The sequence below is a fragment of the Lissotriton vulgaris genome, unplaced genomic scaffold (genome assembly GCF_964263255.1).
Source record: "Lissotriton vulgaris unplaced genomic scaffold, aLisVul1.2 SCAFFOLD_1498, whole genome shotgun sequence".
Lineage (NCBI taxonomy): Eukaryota > Metazoa > Chordata > Amphibia > Caudata > Salamandridae > Lissotriton > Lissotriton vulgaris.
Window position 1 is genome coordinate 517,380 of NW_028248965.1, and position 17,415 is coordinate 534,794.

Genomic DNA, 17,415 nt, shown 5'->3' on the forward strand with positions numbered 1-17,415 from the left:
CAAATTTCGCCTGATAACAACTTATTCTAAGAATGCCATGCAACTAAAAAAGATTGTACGTAGAAGCTGGCACATACTTCAAACTGACGAGACTTTATGTCCAGATCTTCCATCTAATCCGCTGATTACCTTTAGAAAGGCAAGATCCTTGAAAAATGATCTGGTACAGAGTCATTCTGTTAAAAAATCTAAATATGCTTTGGTCCTATGCAAGGCTTCTTCCCCTGTGGGAAATGCAAAGCTTGCAAGATCAGCAAAAGGGTCCTAAGCTATGAAAACCCTACTACAGGAGTACGGAAAAAGATCAGAAGTTTCCTAACTTGTACTACCCCCTACAGCGTATACTGTTTAACCTGCCCATGCGGGCTACGCTATGTAGGGAGCACTATTAATCCCATGAAGATGCGAATACTGGAACACATGAGAGCCATTGCAAAGGGCGATGAGGCTTACCCTGTTGCGCGTCATTTTGACAAAGTCCATCAACGCAACAGGGATCTACTGAGCTACTTTGGCCTGGATCATGTTCCAAGTAACCCTAGAGGAGGGGACAGACTGCTTAGACTTCGCAGGCTGGAGTCGAGGTACATCATCGACATGCACACGAATCACCCTCTAGGGCTGAATAGTAGTGAAGAACTGGCTATACATTTAGGAGATTAAGTATGAACTATCTGAATGTTCCTTAGGTTTGGGTAATAGAGTAGATTGTGTTGGTCTGATGAATTTTGTACGAAGGGATGACCCCTAACCATCACTCTCTGTACAATCTGTAATTAATGCCTTAACTGTAGAATTTTGTATAATATGTATATAACAGTACTTTTTTCTAAACTTTTGCTCCTTTCTCCTTGATCTCTTCTTACTTGCCCCTTTTTCTGTCTCCTTTACCTCCTGCACTTTCTCTTTCACTTTTCTTTCACTTTATCAGTCACTATTGGACACAGGTCATGATTCTTGAGTAGGAGTGTATGCCCATCCAGGGCTATATGTTGATTTTTGAGCGAAACATGTCTATTTTGTATTTATTGTATATAGACTTGCCCATTCATGGGCTTTATTTTCGTTTGTCATCATTTAATCATTTATTACATGATGTATTTGACATTCAAAGATGGCGCTCATCTTTCTAAGGTTCTGGTTGATCCTCACCAGTCTCTTTGCGCTTTTCATTAATCTTGTGTTTAAATGTGTCCTAAGTTTGGCACTTCGGTAAACATGGATGAAGGTTTACTACCGAAACGCGTCTGTTAAGCAGTGTCTGTTTGGTTCTTGAATAAAAAACCCAAACTGTTTCCCGCGAGTGCTCTTTATCCGTTAGGACATTGGCACTTGGTACGGAATTGGAGCGGAGTGTGTGTATGTGTATGTGTATGTGTATGTGTATGTGTATGTGTATGTGTATGTGTATATATATATATATATATATATATATATATATATCAGAAATCACGCGCAGCTCCGCAGCGTAACCCAGACCACACCAGCAGTACCTTTAAAATGGTTTTATTTCAGAAAAAGGCATAACGCGTTTCGAGTCTCATGACTCTTCATCAAATGCCAACAGCTGCATCAGTGGGTTCGTTTGGCATTTTAAAAAACGTAGCTTTATAAACATTAAGAAGGGACTAAGTCCAATTGCTTCCAATTTAAAGGGACAGTTCAGTCTTTATAGTTTTTCTCTGTTTTAATCACCGTATTCTTTTCCAAACTGCCAGGTTAAGTACCAGCTCTTTAATTAGGTTCAAATTGACCCCCACATTGGATATATATATATATATATATATATATATATATATATATATATATATATATATATATATATATATATATATATATATATATATATATACGCAAGAGAGAGAAAAGATACATACACATTACAGCGGTGAATCTTACCCTTAGGCTGCAGACCCTTGGGGGCCAACAGGTATACTCCGAGTCTATGAAGTTATATATACTTAAAAAGCAAATTGTAAATTGAACAATTTTACGTGCTCTATAAATGTGAAGGATTTTGACGCTGGAAACTAACAGTTAAGTTGGTATCCTAAGCTTGATTCATAGGAGGAGCAATCAAAATCTAGTATGTACAGTTGACAGTCGAATGAAGCACTGACATAACTACATATTTATTACGAGCAACAATTTCAAAGTGATGCTAGAGTCTAGCATATCACTTTGTGTTTTAGAAATAAAACTGTAGTCCGAAACACCCCTACTTTCCCATTAAAATTTTGATTTGTGTATTTTTTCATTCGCAAATTAAGCCAAATCGTTCATAATTTGTGTTTGTATGATGTATACTTCTTTTTGTGTATTGCTTTGAGGTTCAAATCGTGGAAATAGCTTGGGCCAGAGTACCTTGTTTCCAACAATGATCTGGTGGGGTTTCACAGAGGTCAAAAAGGTTAAGAACTGCTGTATTACAGAGTCAGAAGAACAAGTTACTTACCTTCGTAACACTTTTTCTGGTGGATACAGTAGCTGCCTGTGGATTCCTCACCTTTTGAATATCCCCTGCGCCAGCATTCCGAGGAAACTTTTTCCTAGCTCTCCACGCCGACGTCACATTGCTACAGCTCCGCCCGAGACTCCGCAGGGCGCCACCGGAGCCATAAGAGAGCCTCGTCAGAGTGAGGACGTCAGTTCACCAATTTTTTCCCTGCCTCCGAGGCGAACAGGTGGACCGACAACAGATTCAAAGTACACAGTACATAAAATTCATACCAATACACAGTGTAAAATCAAGAGGAAAGCCAAAGAATAAAAGCCTTCCCTATAAATACACAAAAATAGATATAAAAGAGACAATGCAAAACAAACATGCTAAACAATGACACCTTTAAGGTATTCAAGGTTGGACATCGGGGAGGAGGGTGGGTCAGTGAGGAATCCACAGGCAGATACTGTATCCACCAGAAAAAGCGTTACCGAAGGTAAGTAACTTGTTCTTCTGATGGATACATCTGCCTTTGGATTCCTCATCTTTTGAATAGAATCCCACAGCAGTACCACTCCCGGAGGAGGGTGTCCAACCTTCCATACCAAAAGGTTATGCAGGACAGAGCGCGCAAAGTGTCCCTCCCTCCTCATTACAGAGGCCCAAGTTGCAGCCTTAAAAATGTCCACTACACGTACACCTCTGGCCAAAGCAGAAGTGGATGACTTGGCTCTGGTAAAATGAGCTCTAATACCTTCAGGAGGCTCCTTACCAGCCAGGACGTAGCATATCTTGATGCACAAGATTTTTCACCTGGAAAGAGGGTTCCTTGTGCACAGTCTTGCCCTTCATGAGTCCAACATAGCCCACAAAGAGCTGATCATCCAATCGCAAATCTTTAGTGCTAACCTAAAAAAAGCTCACTGCTCTTTTTGGATCCAGACGGTGAAGTCTCTCCTCCTAACTGGAAGTGGGAGGACTCCTCCTTGCAAGCGGGAGGATAAAATACAGGAAGAGTAATGGACTGTCTAGATGGAAGGGAGTAACCACCTTAGGCAGAAAAGCAGCCCTGGTCCTGAGGACAATCCTTTCAAAATGTATGGTCAGAAACAGGGGTTTTGAACTGAGAACCTGAAGCTCACTCACCCTCATTGCTGAGGTGATAACCACAAGAAAGACAGTTTTAAAAGAAAGGAGTCTCAAAGGACAACTATGTAAGAGTTCAAACGGAGAACCCATCAAGAAAGTCAAAAGATTTCAATCCCATTGAGGCATAACAAAGGGAGTAGGCGGAAACCTATTGGTAAGGCCCTTAATAAATCTGAAAACAATGGGAGATTTAAACAAAGACGGCTGATCCGGCAAACAAAGAAACACCGATAAAGCAGACAAATAGCCCTTACAGTGGCCACAGCACCACCCTGCTGGGCCAAGAAAAGTGAAAACTGAAGAACATCTGACAAGTGGGCCTTTACAGGATCAATGAACCTCTCTCCACACCATTTATTGAATCTACACCATCTGGAAGAGTAAACAGACTTGGTGGAGTGTCGCCAGGACGATGAAATAACCTCCACCACATCCGGTGGGAGAGAGAAGGAACTCAGGTTGCCCCGTTCAATCTCCAGGCATGAAGGTGCAGGCTCTGGAGGTGGGGGGTGTAAAACCTGCACCAGCGACTGCGATAGGAGGGTGCAATGAGAGGTGAAGTAGATCTGTGTAACACACCTGTCTTGGCCAATCTGGAGCAATCAATATAACTTAAGCCCAGTCTTGGAGAATCTTCCTCAGAACCTGAGGAATCAAGGGTTTGGGAGGAAGCACAAAGAAGCTGTGAACTCCAATCCATCCCCGAGCACCCCCTCCATAGGATGCTGGAGACTGCAGAACAGCGGGCAGTGCGCATTCGTGAGTGGCAAACAGGTCCAACCGAGGAGACCCCCACATCAGGAAGATGTTATGGACCACCTCCGGATGAAGCAGCCACTCGTGATAGGCCGAGTAATGCCGACTGAGACTGTCCGCACAAACATTCAGCACCCCGGCTAGATGATTTGCAAACACACAAATCTGAGGGTTCTGAGCCCAGGACCAGAGTTGCAGAGCCTCTCGTCAGAGACAATACGACCCTACACCTCCCTGTTTGTTGATGTATCACATAGTGATAATGTTGTCGCCAGCATCTGAACCCTCGGACCGTGAAGGGAGGGAAGGAAAGCCTTTAGTGCCAAACGTATCGCCCGCAGTTCCAGAAGGTTGATGTGAAGCAACCTTTCCTCTGGAGACCAAAGACCTTTGACTTCCAGATTCACCCTAGAGTGGAGGCATCCGTGATCACTGTGGCCACTGGCGGAGGAGGCTGAAAGGGCTTTCCTTGAGGCAGGTTGCCCTGCACACTCCACCAAGTCAGCTCCTCTGCAGAGTCTCTGGAGATTCTGACTGACTCCCTGAGATCTCTGTTATGTTGAAACCACTGCCTGCGGAGGCCCCACTGGAGTGCCCTCTTGTGCCAGCATGCATGACTGACCAACAGTATGCAGGAAGCGAGCAGGCGAAGGACCTTCAGGACCAGAACAACCGCTCCATCCTAAAACAAGGGAATGATATCCTGAATGTCGAGAATTCTTTGTGGAGGTTGAAAGCTCGACACACAGTAGTATCCAGTGCCGCCCCTATGAACAGGTTGCGCTGAGAGGGTACCAGCTGAGATTTGGGCACATTTATTGAAAAGCCCAAGTTGAACAACAGCGGAGTTGTTACTGGCAGATGATTAAACACCATCTCTAGTGAGTCCGCCTTGAGCAGCCAATCGTTCAGATAAGGAAAAACTGGTAATCCCCGACCTCCTGATCAGAGTTATCCCCACTGCCTCACCTTTGTGAAGACTCAAGGTGCAGTAGTAAGACCAAACGGAAGGACCGCAAACTGGTAGTGCTGCGACCCTACCATAAAACGGAGATACTTTCTATGCAACTTCAGGATGGGGATGTGAAAATAAGCATCCTGCAAATCGATCGACAGCATCCAGTCCTCCAGCTGAAGCGCAAGAAGAACCTGAGCAAAGGTCAGCCTCTTGAACCTCTCCTGTTTCAGGTAAAAATGTAAGACCCTGAGGTCCAGAATCGGGCGCAACCTGCCATCCTTTTTGGGGATCAGGAAATACCGGGAGTAGCATCCCTGACCCCTTTCCTGCTCTGGAACCTCCTCTATCGCACCTTTTTTGTAATAAAGCAAGGACCTCCTTCTGTAGAAGAAGCAAATGGTCCTCCGGAAAAAAACATTGCTAAGGAGGAAATTCCCGAAAGAGAAGGGCGTACCCATTCGCTACAAGGTTTAAAACCCAAATGTCTGACGTGACTGGTTTCAAACCCTGTAGAAAGTGAGACACCCGACCCCCTACAGGGCCCACATGATCCAGGTTGGGGGATCTAGGGCTGCTTTCCTGTGTTGCCAGGGGAAGCAAGGGAGCTGGAGGAGGAGAGATTGCGGGCCAACCCACGTTGGCGACCTCTGGTTCTTCCTCTATAGAACTTATAAAGAGGATTTTGCTGCTGTTGCTGGGAAGGTTGTCGCAAGCTACGAAAGGAGGACCTTCCAAACCCTCAATATGTTTTTATTAACCGAACCGCGTTGACTGGGTATGTAATCCTAAGGATTTTGCTGTGGCTTTGCTGTCTTTGAACCTTTGAAGAGGAGAATCAGCCTTCTCCCCAAAAAGTTTCGAACCATCAAAGGGCAAATCAAGAAGGGTAGCCTTTACGTCTGGGGAAAAACCAGAGGACCTAAGCCAAGCCTGTCTCCAGGTAACTATGGAGGAACTCATAACCCTAGCCACAGAATCAGCTGTATCCAGGCCAGACTGTATAACATGTCAAGCATCCGACAGAACCTCTATAAAATTTCCCCGCTCTTCATGAGGCAACTTGGGCGCCGATTGCTTAGCCAAATCCATCAACGCATGTATGTAACGTCCCAACAAACAGGTAGCATTGGTTGATTTTAGTGCCATGCTAGATGAAGAAAATACCTTTTTAGACAATTGCTCCTACTTTTTAGAGTCCCTGTCGGCAGGAGCCTGAGGAAATGCGCCTGTAGATTGTTTTGAACAGGATGCCTGCACAACCAGACTTTCCGGAGTCGGATGTGTAGAAAGAAAGGGAGGGTCTTCTGGCGCCAATCTATACCTCCTTGCCACAGATTTAGATACAGCATGAGGAGAGAGTGGTTAACGCCACACCTCCAAGATAGGTTCAGTTAAGGCTTCATTAAAAGACAACGGCTCAACTACTGAAGAAGGCGAATGCAAAACTTCAGTGAGCAAATTCGGCTTATATTCATCAGGAGGTAGTTGTAAGTCTAAAAGCTCCGCAGCCTTTCTGATAACAGTATGATATGGAGCTACCTTTTGAGATGGAGAAGCCCTTGACGAAGAAAACTCCCACTCTGGGTAGCTGTCCAGGCCACTTGCCTCCTGAATTTCTTCAAATTCATCTACAGATTCCTCTATCTCACCCTCTTAAACCTCCTCTCTCCGATACTGTTCTTCCTCCAACAGTCTCTGCGCCTCTCTCCTAGAGTGAAACCCTGGTTGTGGCGTCAGTGCCGCCACACACAGCGCAGTCAGCTCCGTAGGTGGTGAAGGAGGATCCGGAGGTGGAATCGGCACCGTACAAGGCTGAAAGGAAGGCCCACCAGACGGCACCGGGGACTCCATATACGGTGTCGAAAATCTCGGAGCCAGAAACTGCCATGATGGCGCCGTCGGTATGAAAGGCACGAAGGGTGCATAATGCTGAGGCACGCCCAAATTGAAGGCCAGCAGACCCACGGGACCCAAAGGTGCTCCGGAGGGGAAGGCTGCCTTGGCAAATACTCCATACACTGCATTTAAAGTATGCGTTGGTTCTGAACATGGAGTAGGAAATTGAGAATACAGAGTCGAGTCAGCATCCACACGAGAAGCATTTGAGGTCGGAACAGCCGGATCCACTGGCCGAGCCACAGGTTCAGCCTCGTATACAGAAGAAGGATCATCCTGAAATGGCAAGCCCTCAGAGTCCAGTGAACACCTCGGCGTCGGTGACTGCGCTGGAGTACCTTTTGGAGAGGGAGATCTTTCCGGAGTCAGCTGAGGAGATGGCAAAGGAGACACAAAGTCTTTCTGACTACATCGTGGAGAAGGTGATCTCGAATCATTCCCCTTCGACGAACGGCGCCAAGAACCATGTCTCCTCTACTTCTTGTGCTTCCTCGACTTCGACGCATGCGAAGTCAACGACTTCGATATTTTACGTCCGCTCCTTTCCTTCTTTGCTTTTGCCATAAAAAGCTTGGCCTCCCGTTCTTTTAGAGCCTTTGGGTTCATTTTTCGACAGCTGGAACAGTCTTCCACGTCGTGATCCGACGACAAACACCACGAACGGTCCTCATGGGTGTCAGTGATGGACATATGACCCTCACACTCCCTACAGGGCTTAAATCCAGACTTCCGCGAAGACACCATCGCAAAGCAACAGCTACAGCTGAAGAAACTCAACACAGTATGAAGAGTCACAGAAAACTGTTACGCGTCGACGGCGCAGAAAAAAAGGAAACGGACGTCATCACGCTGACGAGGCGCTCTTATGGCTCCGGTGATGTCATGCGGAGTCGCGAGCGGAGCCGTAGCATTGTGCCGACGGACTAGCCGCATACAGCATATATTAAACCCATGTTTAAAGAATCTATCCACCCTCTTACAATAGAGAACTAGAAAGTTTGTGTTATTCCCATTACGGCCAGTTCCCAATACGTTACAAAACAATATATTCTAATATTTCTCGTACAGCATACCAATGCCTTTGGTGTAGCACTACGGAAATAAAACATTTAAAAAAGAACCACAGAAAGACAGAAGTTGCAAGTTCTGATTCCGTTTCAATTGAGAATACTGCAGCTAAACTTTTTGCAATGCACCAGCACATTACATAAAGTTCTACAATTTAGATAAGTGTTTGGATGATCAGAAAACATCATACCTGGTAACTGAAGCAAATACTTGTACGGTTCCAGCAAGATCCTTTCTGGTGTTTCGCCTAGGTCTTCCATAATGTGTAGACTTTAAGGTAACTAAAGATATTCACCTATTTAAAAAAATTAAAATTGTCATAGAAAATAATGTAGGTATTTCACAAATGCAATTTATCATCATAGAAAAAGTATCTTGCTATGCTAATATCCTTAAGCAGTTATGAGTACACTACACAAATATTCGAAAACATTAGATGGTAAAGTTGTCAATTAGGAGGAACTCATGATTCCGTTAATTATCCACAAGTCCAAAGGTTTCTAGCTTGAACCCTTTGAAGAGAAAAGAAACAATCCATAAAAAAATTCACCCCCGCCCCCTCATTGCAAATCAGGGGACAAAGACATAAAAAAAACTTGCATGCAAACGTACAGACAAGCTTGTAGTTCAGACCAAAACCAATCAAAGAGATTATATTGTTAGTACTAACAACAGCTCTTATCCCTATTCCCACATACCACCTAGCACTGTAAACTAAGCCTTGAGTAGTAAGGTGCCATACCACATATCCATGCAAGTTCTCTGTTGATACTGTACCTTTCAATAGAACACTGTAGCAACACACGCAAAATACCGTTCTTCCCTTAGTCCAACACAGTGCACCAAAACACCATTTCATGCCGTCGCCATAGGATCCTTACCTCATCACACTATATAGCTACAGCGCAAAAAACCTCACACAACAGCACAAGCACCACTGTACATCACATAACCCCACCAAACCACAGCCAATTTTCACCACATCAACTTCTTAGACTATGAAAAATACCTCAGAAACCATCATCTTTGACCTACAATACAACACTTCCACCATCTCTTGACATTATAGAAACATGCTACCACACCACGCCTCCGACAAACATTGCTGCCTCCGTAAGGTTAAAACTGTTGAACAAACTCACATCAACAAGATGGAGGCCACAGCAGGAGACATACCACATAAATCCCATCCACGTACTCACATGGAATAGGCTATGATGTGTCAACGCTCATATACGACCCAAACACAGCAAGTTTAGTGAAGGTCATTAATCAGACATCATTGGGCACACTATAATGTCTGCTGATGTTATTATTGTTAAAAAGATTTATTCTCATTTATATTTACACTTTCTTTTAGCATATGTAGCCCCCTCAAATCATTTACCAATCCGTTTTCTTAGTAACCAAACTGATTTTTCAGTGTCTTCAAATGTGCATTCCTCTCTACTAATCTGCATGTGGAGCACATGCCCCATCATAACATTGCTTTTGGGGATGCACATTTTCCTATCTCATCTTGAACAAACTTTTGCATGACTGACATTTGTTCATCATTACACTCGAATACACTGGCCACCTATTCTGATTCTACTTCTCTTACTGCTACAACTCCTATGCCTAGTGCGTCACCAGTTGCTTATTTGTAGGTCCGTCACCAGACATTATGTGATTAACCTAAGAAAGGGCTTTAAGGTTCACAACCAGGAGTGGGGTCTTCCCTCCACCCACAAGGTGGTAGCCGGGAGTACATGTATTGACTGGTCAGAAGTTGTGTGTTTCTATAAAACAAGCGCTTGCTCTCCACACAGCTGTAATTATTTTGTTCATTTATCCAGCTGAATGAGCTTGAATTTTCAAGGACACAGACACATACACAAAATTGGACAAACACAAAAACAGACAGGGACATACACACACTTAGTGCTTTAAATGACTAGATAATTTAAATGTTTTGTCTGTGGCAGCAGCATAGATAGGAGGACAGTCATTAAACTACATGGATTTTTCAGTATGGCTTGATAGTTGTAGCGTGACTTTATGCAATCAACAAAAAAGAGCGCTTCTCAGAATCCTACTGAGAGAGTGGCTAAGGCTCCACCTATATGTTTGTTTTTCCGAAGTACAGGATTTGATTGTGCTGCATCTGTGTCATTCCACTCAAAAACACTTTTCAGCTTGTGGGTAAATGTATTCTTGTTACCGCAAGACAGAGATAGTTATGGTGGCACACCAATGATATGGGCTATAGGAGTTATTGTGAAAAACGTATGGTACAGTTGATCTGCACCGACGCCGTTTTTTTTAAATTCTGTATTCAAGCCTACAGAGAGGTATGTTGTTTCACAAATCTAAAAGATTACCAGAGTAAGCCAGGTTGTTGCACGTCTTATCTGACAAACACTGAGTGTTTTCACTGTAATGCAATTGGTTAGCTCCAGTTGGGAGAGGTTGTATATTGTTTTGCAAACAGTATTTGTCAACATATGTGAGATTTTATATCTGTATTTAAGATGGTTGCCAGTGTATGTGCACCTGAAGCCTGTAGTTCCACTATTGAACCTATTTCTGACCATGCACCAATTGTTAAAGATTTGGACCTGGTCCCAGTATATCCCAAATCTAATAGGTGGAGGTTTAATAACTCACTTTTACTGGAATCGGATTTCTCTTTTTCTTTCAGTACTTTGGCTGCAGAATTTTTTTATATTAATGAAACGTCTGATATTTCCCCATAACTATTATGGGATACCTTCGAAGCTGCTGCCCTTGGTCATATTATTGATTTTGTATCCAAGAAGATTAAAGAAAATCACTTTTTAAGCATCATGATCCCTGTTGTCAAATATTAAACACCAAGAGCATCAACACTACTCTTCCTCTTCTGCTCCTCATCTACAAGATATTATTTGTGCAAAATTGCAATTCAAGAAGATTTTTTACAGACAAAGCCTCTTCTATTTTACTTCGTAGTAGTGACCAATATTATGGTGGCCACAATCAAAATGGAGAAACTTTTAGCCAATGTTTTAAAGATATGGAACAAACGTCATACACTCATATCTATTAAAATAGATAAAGGTACTATTGTCTTTAAAGACAATGAGATTTTAGCCGAGTTTGTGAAGTACTATAAATCTTTATAGTCTCTGGACTCTTCTCCCTATTTTTCTCAGACTGATGTTGATCTTCAAAATGTTACAAATTCTAGCAGTGGTTCTGGTGACTGCTCCTCCTTGGAATCTAACCTGTCTATGGCAGAACTTCTACGAGCTCTTCAATCACCTAAAAAAAGGTAACGCTCCAGGAACGGGTGGTTTTACGGTTAAATTCTTTCTGCATTTTTCCAATATTTTGCTTCCCCCATTGTTACATCTTTTTCAATTTTCTCAACCTCTTGGTCCACCAGTGGTACCCTTCTGGAAGCGACTACATGTCTCATTCATAACGATAGCAAAGATCAGTTCTACTGTAAAAATGATAGACAGTTAATGTGGATTATAACATTTTTGCCAAATTGTTAGCTTTACGCCAATACCCTTTTCTCCCTTTGATAACTGGTAAGGAGCAGACAGAATTTGTTTAAGGAAGACTTGCTTCCGATAACTCTAGATTAATTTTTAATGCACTGAATAAAGCTATATCTTTATTGTATACTTTGGTGGCTATTTCTATAGATGAAGAAAAATTGTTTGACAGTGTTGATTGGTTCTTTTTGCTTAAATCCTTGGTGACAAAGGGGTATAATATGGGTCAAGGATTTACTTACAGATGATGCTCCATTTTCCTTTTCTGAATTCCAACTAATATTGAATTGTCCTCGCTCCTTTTTAAGTCTCGCCTCTCAATGCGCAAGCGCAGTGAAGAGGCGAGACTATAGCGTCTTAAACAGACTTTACCTAACTGGGCGATTTGGTGCTGTGCCCGTGGCTTTTAGGTCAATGCGCAAGCGCATTGACCTAAAATGCGCGTGCACATCACCAAATCGCCGTCTGTTCCCTCAGCTGCACTCCTCCCACACCTTTGAAGTGAAGCTTAGCTTCACTTCAAAGACCCCTGCTGCTTTCACACCCTCTCCCCGCTCCGCCCCCTCCCCTGCCCGCCGTGTCGCATTTCTCCTCCCCACAGCAATGCCCTCAAGTGTCCGGGAGCCCCGCGTCTGCCATCGTCTTCTTTTAAAGCAAAGGGGCTATTGTTGGGAGACGTCTGCAGACTGTATCCAGGAAACAACCTTTTCCCAAAATACACCCGAATAGCGGGCTTTATTTGGACAAACGGGACGGATATTTGCGAAGAGTGTACACATATTTATTTTACACTTCAGGGGAAAACTTGTTCTAGTGTGTACCGTGTGCACAGCAAGCCGTTACCTGCGCACACACGCCCACGGACACGCACACAATGGTGCAAACGCGCGCACAGACACATACAGAGAAACACACTCGCACGCATATAGACACACACACTACACACAATAGCACTCACATTCACATTAACGCAGGCACGTGCGAGCACACATACACACGAACATACATGTCGTTTTGCAAAGAGACTCCCACAGATGATGATAAACACCCGCAGGCACGCATTCACACGGAAACAGTCGCAAACACACAAACACTTCTACAACAGATGTCCCTTCAACCTTTTTCTAACAAAGACTGACAGAGACACACAGACCTTCCCAGAATAAATGCACGTGCAAACGGACAGACACGCACCGGGACACACCACACAGACGCACACTGTAGGGGTGTAACAATGTCCTACCACTCACGCCTCCAGGGTCACCAGGTCACGTGCATGTTACCCACTTGTGTGCCACTGCTGTTATGAAAAAATAATGCCCAGCTCTGCTTATACAAGGCTTCTAGACAATATATACAACCACCCCATCCACCACCGCATCCACCATCACCACATCCACCACCACCGCATCCACCACCACATCCACCATCACCACCACATCCACCACCACCACATCCACCATCACCTCCACATCCACCATGACATCCACCACCACCACATCCACCACCACCGCATCCACCACCACCACACCCACCACCACTACATCCACCACCACATCCACTACCACCCCATCCACCACTACCACCACCACCGCATCCACCACCGCATCCACCACCACATCCACCGCATCCACCACCACATCCACCGCATCCACCACCACATCCACCGCATCCACCACCACATCCACCATCACATCCACCACCACCGCCACATCCACCACCACCGCCACATCCACCACCACATCCACCATCACCTCCACCATGACATCCACCACCACATCCACCACCATCACCACATCCACCACCACCACCACCACATCCACCACCACCACCACCACATCCACCACCACTTCCACCACCACTGCATCCACCACCACCGCATCCACCACCACCGCATCCACCACCACCACATCCACCACCACCGCATCCACCACCACCGCATCCACCACCACCGCATCCACCACCACCACCACTACATCCACCACCACATCCACCACAAACACCACCCCATCCACCACCACCACCACCGCATCCACCATCACCACATCCACCGCATCTACCACCACCGCATTCACCACCACATCCACCATCACCACCACATCCACCACCACCACCACATCCACCATCACCACCACATCCCCCATGACATCCACCGCCATATGCACCACCACATCCAACACCACCGCAACCACCACCACCACATCCACCACCACTACATCCACCACCACAACCACCACCCCATCCACCACCACCACATCCACCATCACCTCCACATCCACCATGACATCCACCGCCACATCCACCACCACATCAACCACATCCACCACCATCACATCCACCACCGCCACATCCACCACCACCACCACCACTTCCACATCCACCAGCACCACCGCATCCACCACCAACACCACCGCATCCACCACTACATCCACCACCACATCCACCACAACCACCACCCCATCCACCACTACATCCACCACCACATCCACCACAACCACCCCCCCATCCACCACCACCACCGCATCCACCACCACCGCATCCACCACCACCGCATCCACCACCACATCCACCATCACCACCACATCCACCACCACCACCACATCCACCATCACCTCCACAACCACCACCACCACCACCACCACATCCACCATCACCTCCACATCCACCATGACATCCACCTCCACCACATCCACCACCACACCCACCACCACTACATCCACCACCCCATCCACCACAACCACCACCCCATCCACCACCACCACCGCATCCACCACCACCACCACCGCATCCACCATCACCACATCCACCACCACATCCACCATCACCACATCCACCACCACCACATCCACCATCACATCCACCACCACCACATCCACCATCACATCCACCATCACATCCACCATCACATCCACATCCACCATGACCACCATGACATCCACCACATCCACCACCACCACCACACCCACCACCACCACATCTACCACCCCATCCACCACTACCACCACCCACCACCCCATCCACCACTACCACCACCACCACCACCCCATCCACCACTACCACCACCACATCCACCAACGCATCCCATCCACCACAGCCACCACATCCACCACCGCATCCACCACAGCCACCGCATCCACCACATCCACCGCATCCACCACCACATCCACCACATCTCCCACCAAATCCACCATCACCACCACATCCACCATCACCACCACATCCACCATCACCACCACATCCACCATCACATCCACCACCACCACCACCACCACATCCACCACCACCACCACATCCACCACCACATCCACCATCACCTCCATATCCACCATGACATCCACCGCCACATCCACCACCATCACATCCACCACCGCCACATCCACCAGCAGCACCACATCCACCACCGCATCCACCACCACCACATCCACCCCTTCCACCACCATCGCATCCACCACCACCACATCTACCACCACCACCGCATCCACCACCACCACATCACCACCACATCCACCATCACCACCACATCCACCACCACCACCACATCCACCATCACATCCACCACCACCACCACATCCACCATCACCACCACATCCCCCATGACATCCACCGCCATATGCACCACCACATCCAACACCACCGCATCCACCACCACCACATCCACCACCACCACCACTCCCACCACCACTACATCCACCACCACCACCACATCCACCACCACCACATCCACCATGACATCCACCGCCACATCCACCACCACATCCACCACCACATTCACCACATCCACCACCATCACATCCACCACCGCCACATCCACCACCGCCACATCCACCACCACTTACACCACCACCGCATCCACCACCACCACCGCATCCACCACCACCACCGCATCCACCACCACCACCGCATCCACCACCACCATCGCATCCACCACCACCATCGCATCCACCACCACCATCGCATCCACCACCACCACCGCATCCACCACCACCACCACTACATCCACCACCACATCCACCACAACCACCACCACATCCACCACTACCACCGCATCCACCACCACCGCATCCACCACCACATCCACTGTATCCACCACCACCACCGCATCCACCACCACATCCACCGCATCCACCACCACATCCACCATCACCACCACATCCACCATCACATCCACCACCACCAACACATCCACCATCACATCCACCACCACCACCACATCCACCATCACCTCCACCACCACATCCACCATCACCTCCACCACCACCACCACCACATCCACCATCACCTCCACATCCACCATGACATCCACCACCACCACCACATCCACCACCACCGCATCCACCACCACCACCACACCCACCCACCACCACTACACCACCACATCCAATACAACCACCACCCCATCCACCACCGCATCCACCACCATGTCCGCATCCCCCACATCCACCGCATCCACCACCACCACCACCACATCCACCGCATCCACCACCACATCCACCACCACATCCACCATCACCACCACATCCACCATCACATCCACCATCACCACCACGTCCACCATCACATCCACCTCCACCATCACCTCCACATCCACCATCACCATCACCTCCACATCCACCATCACCATCACCATCACCTCCACATCCACCATCACCATCACCATCACCTCCACATCCACCATCACCTCCACTGCCACATCCACCATGACATCCACCGCCACATCCACCACCACCACATCCACCACCACCACATCCACCACCACCACATCCACCACCACCACATCCACCACCACCACATCCACCACCACCACATCCACCACCGCCACATCCACCACCGCCACATCCACCACCGCCACATCCACCACCGCCACATCCACCACCGCCACATCCACCACCGCCACCACATCCACCGCCACCACATCCACCACCACCACATCCACCACCACTTCCACCACCACCGCATCCACATCCACCACCACATCCACCACCGCATCCACATCCACCACTTCCACCGCATCCACCACCACCACATCCACCACCACCACATCCACCACCACCACATCCACCACCACCACATCCACCACCTCATCCACCACCTTATCCACCACCTCATCCACCACCTCATCCACCACCGCATCTACCACCACCACATCCACAATACCCACCACCATCACTTCCACCACCACATCCACCACCACTTTCACCACATCCACAACCACCACCACTACATCCACCACCACTTTCACCACATCCACTACATCCACCACCTCCACCACCACATCCACCCCCACATCCACCATCACCACCGCCACCACATCCACCACCACCATATCCCCCAGATCCACCACCACCACATCTATATGTGTGTGGCTCTGTGTGTGTTTAGGTGCAAATGCAATGTTCTTGGATTTTCGTCACAATAAGATACACTGAACATAATCTTCACAAAAGTTATTTACAAACGTTTAAGCTATTGCCATTATAAATTACAATAACTTTTATTTAAGTATTAATTATTTACAAAATTAAAAGCCATTGTTATTTGTAATATCAATACATCTAAGTCACGTAAATACAACACACATTGCATTACAAATGCTATAGGTGTCACATTTGCAAAAGTTA

At 47.1% G+C, this 17,415-nt stretch overlaps 1 protein-coding gene across 5 annotated transcripts in view; it reads right to left on the reverse strand.

The window, feature by feature from the left end:
* The window catches only part of LOC147663757 (geranylgeranyl pyrophosphate synthase), an 83,049-nt gene that overhangs the window by 31,232 nt on the left and 34,402 nt on the right, over nt 1–17,415 (reverse strand). For all 5 annotated transcript variants that reach the window (XM_086950221.1, XM_086950222.1, XM_086950223.1 and 2 more), the window contains exon 2: nt 8,461–8,565. In XM_086950221.1, coding sequence (XP_086806347.1) covers nt 8,461–8,530 — 70 coding nt within the window. In that variant the 5' untranslated portion in view covers nt 8,531–8,565. The remainder of the gene's footprint in view (nt 1–8,460; nt 8,566–17,415) is intronic.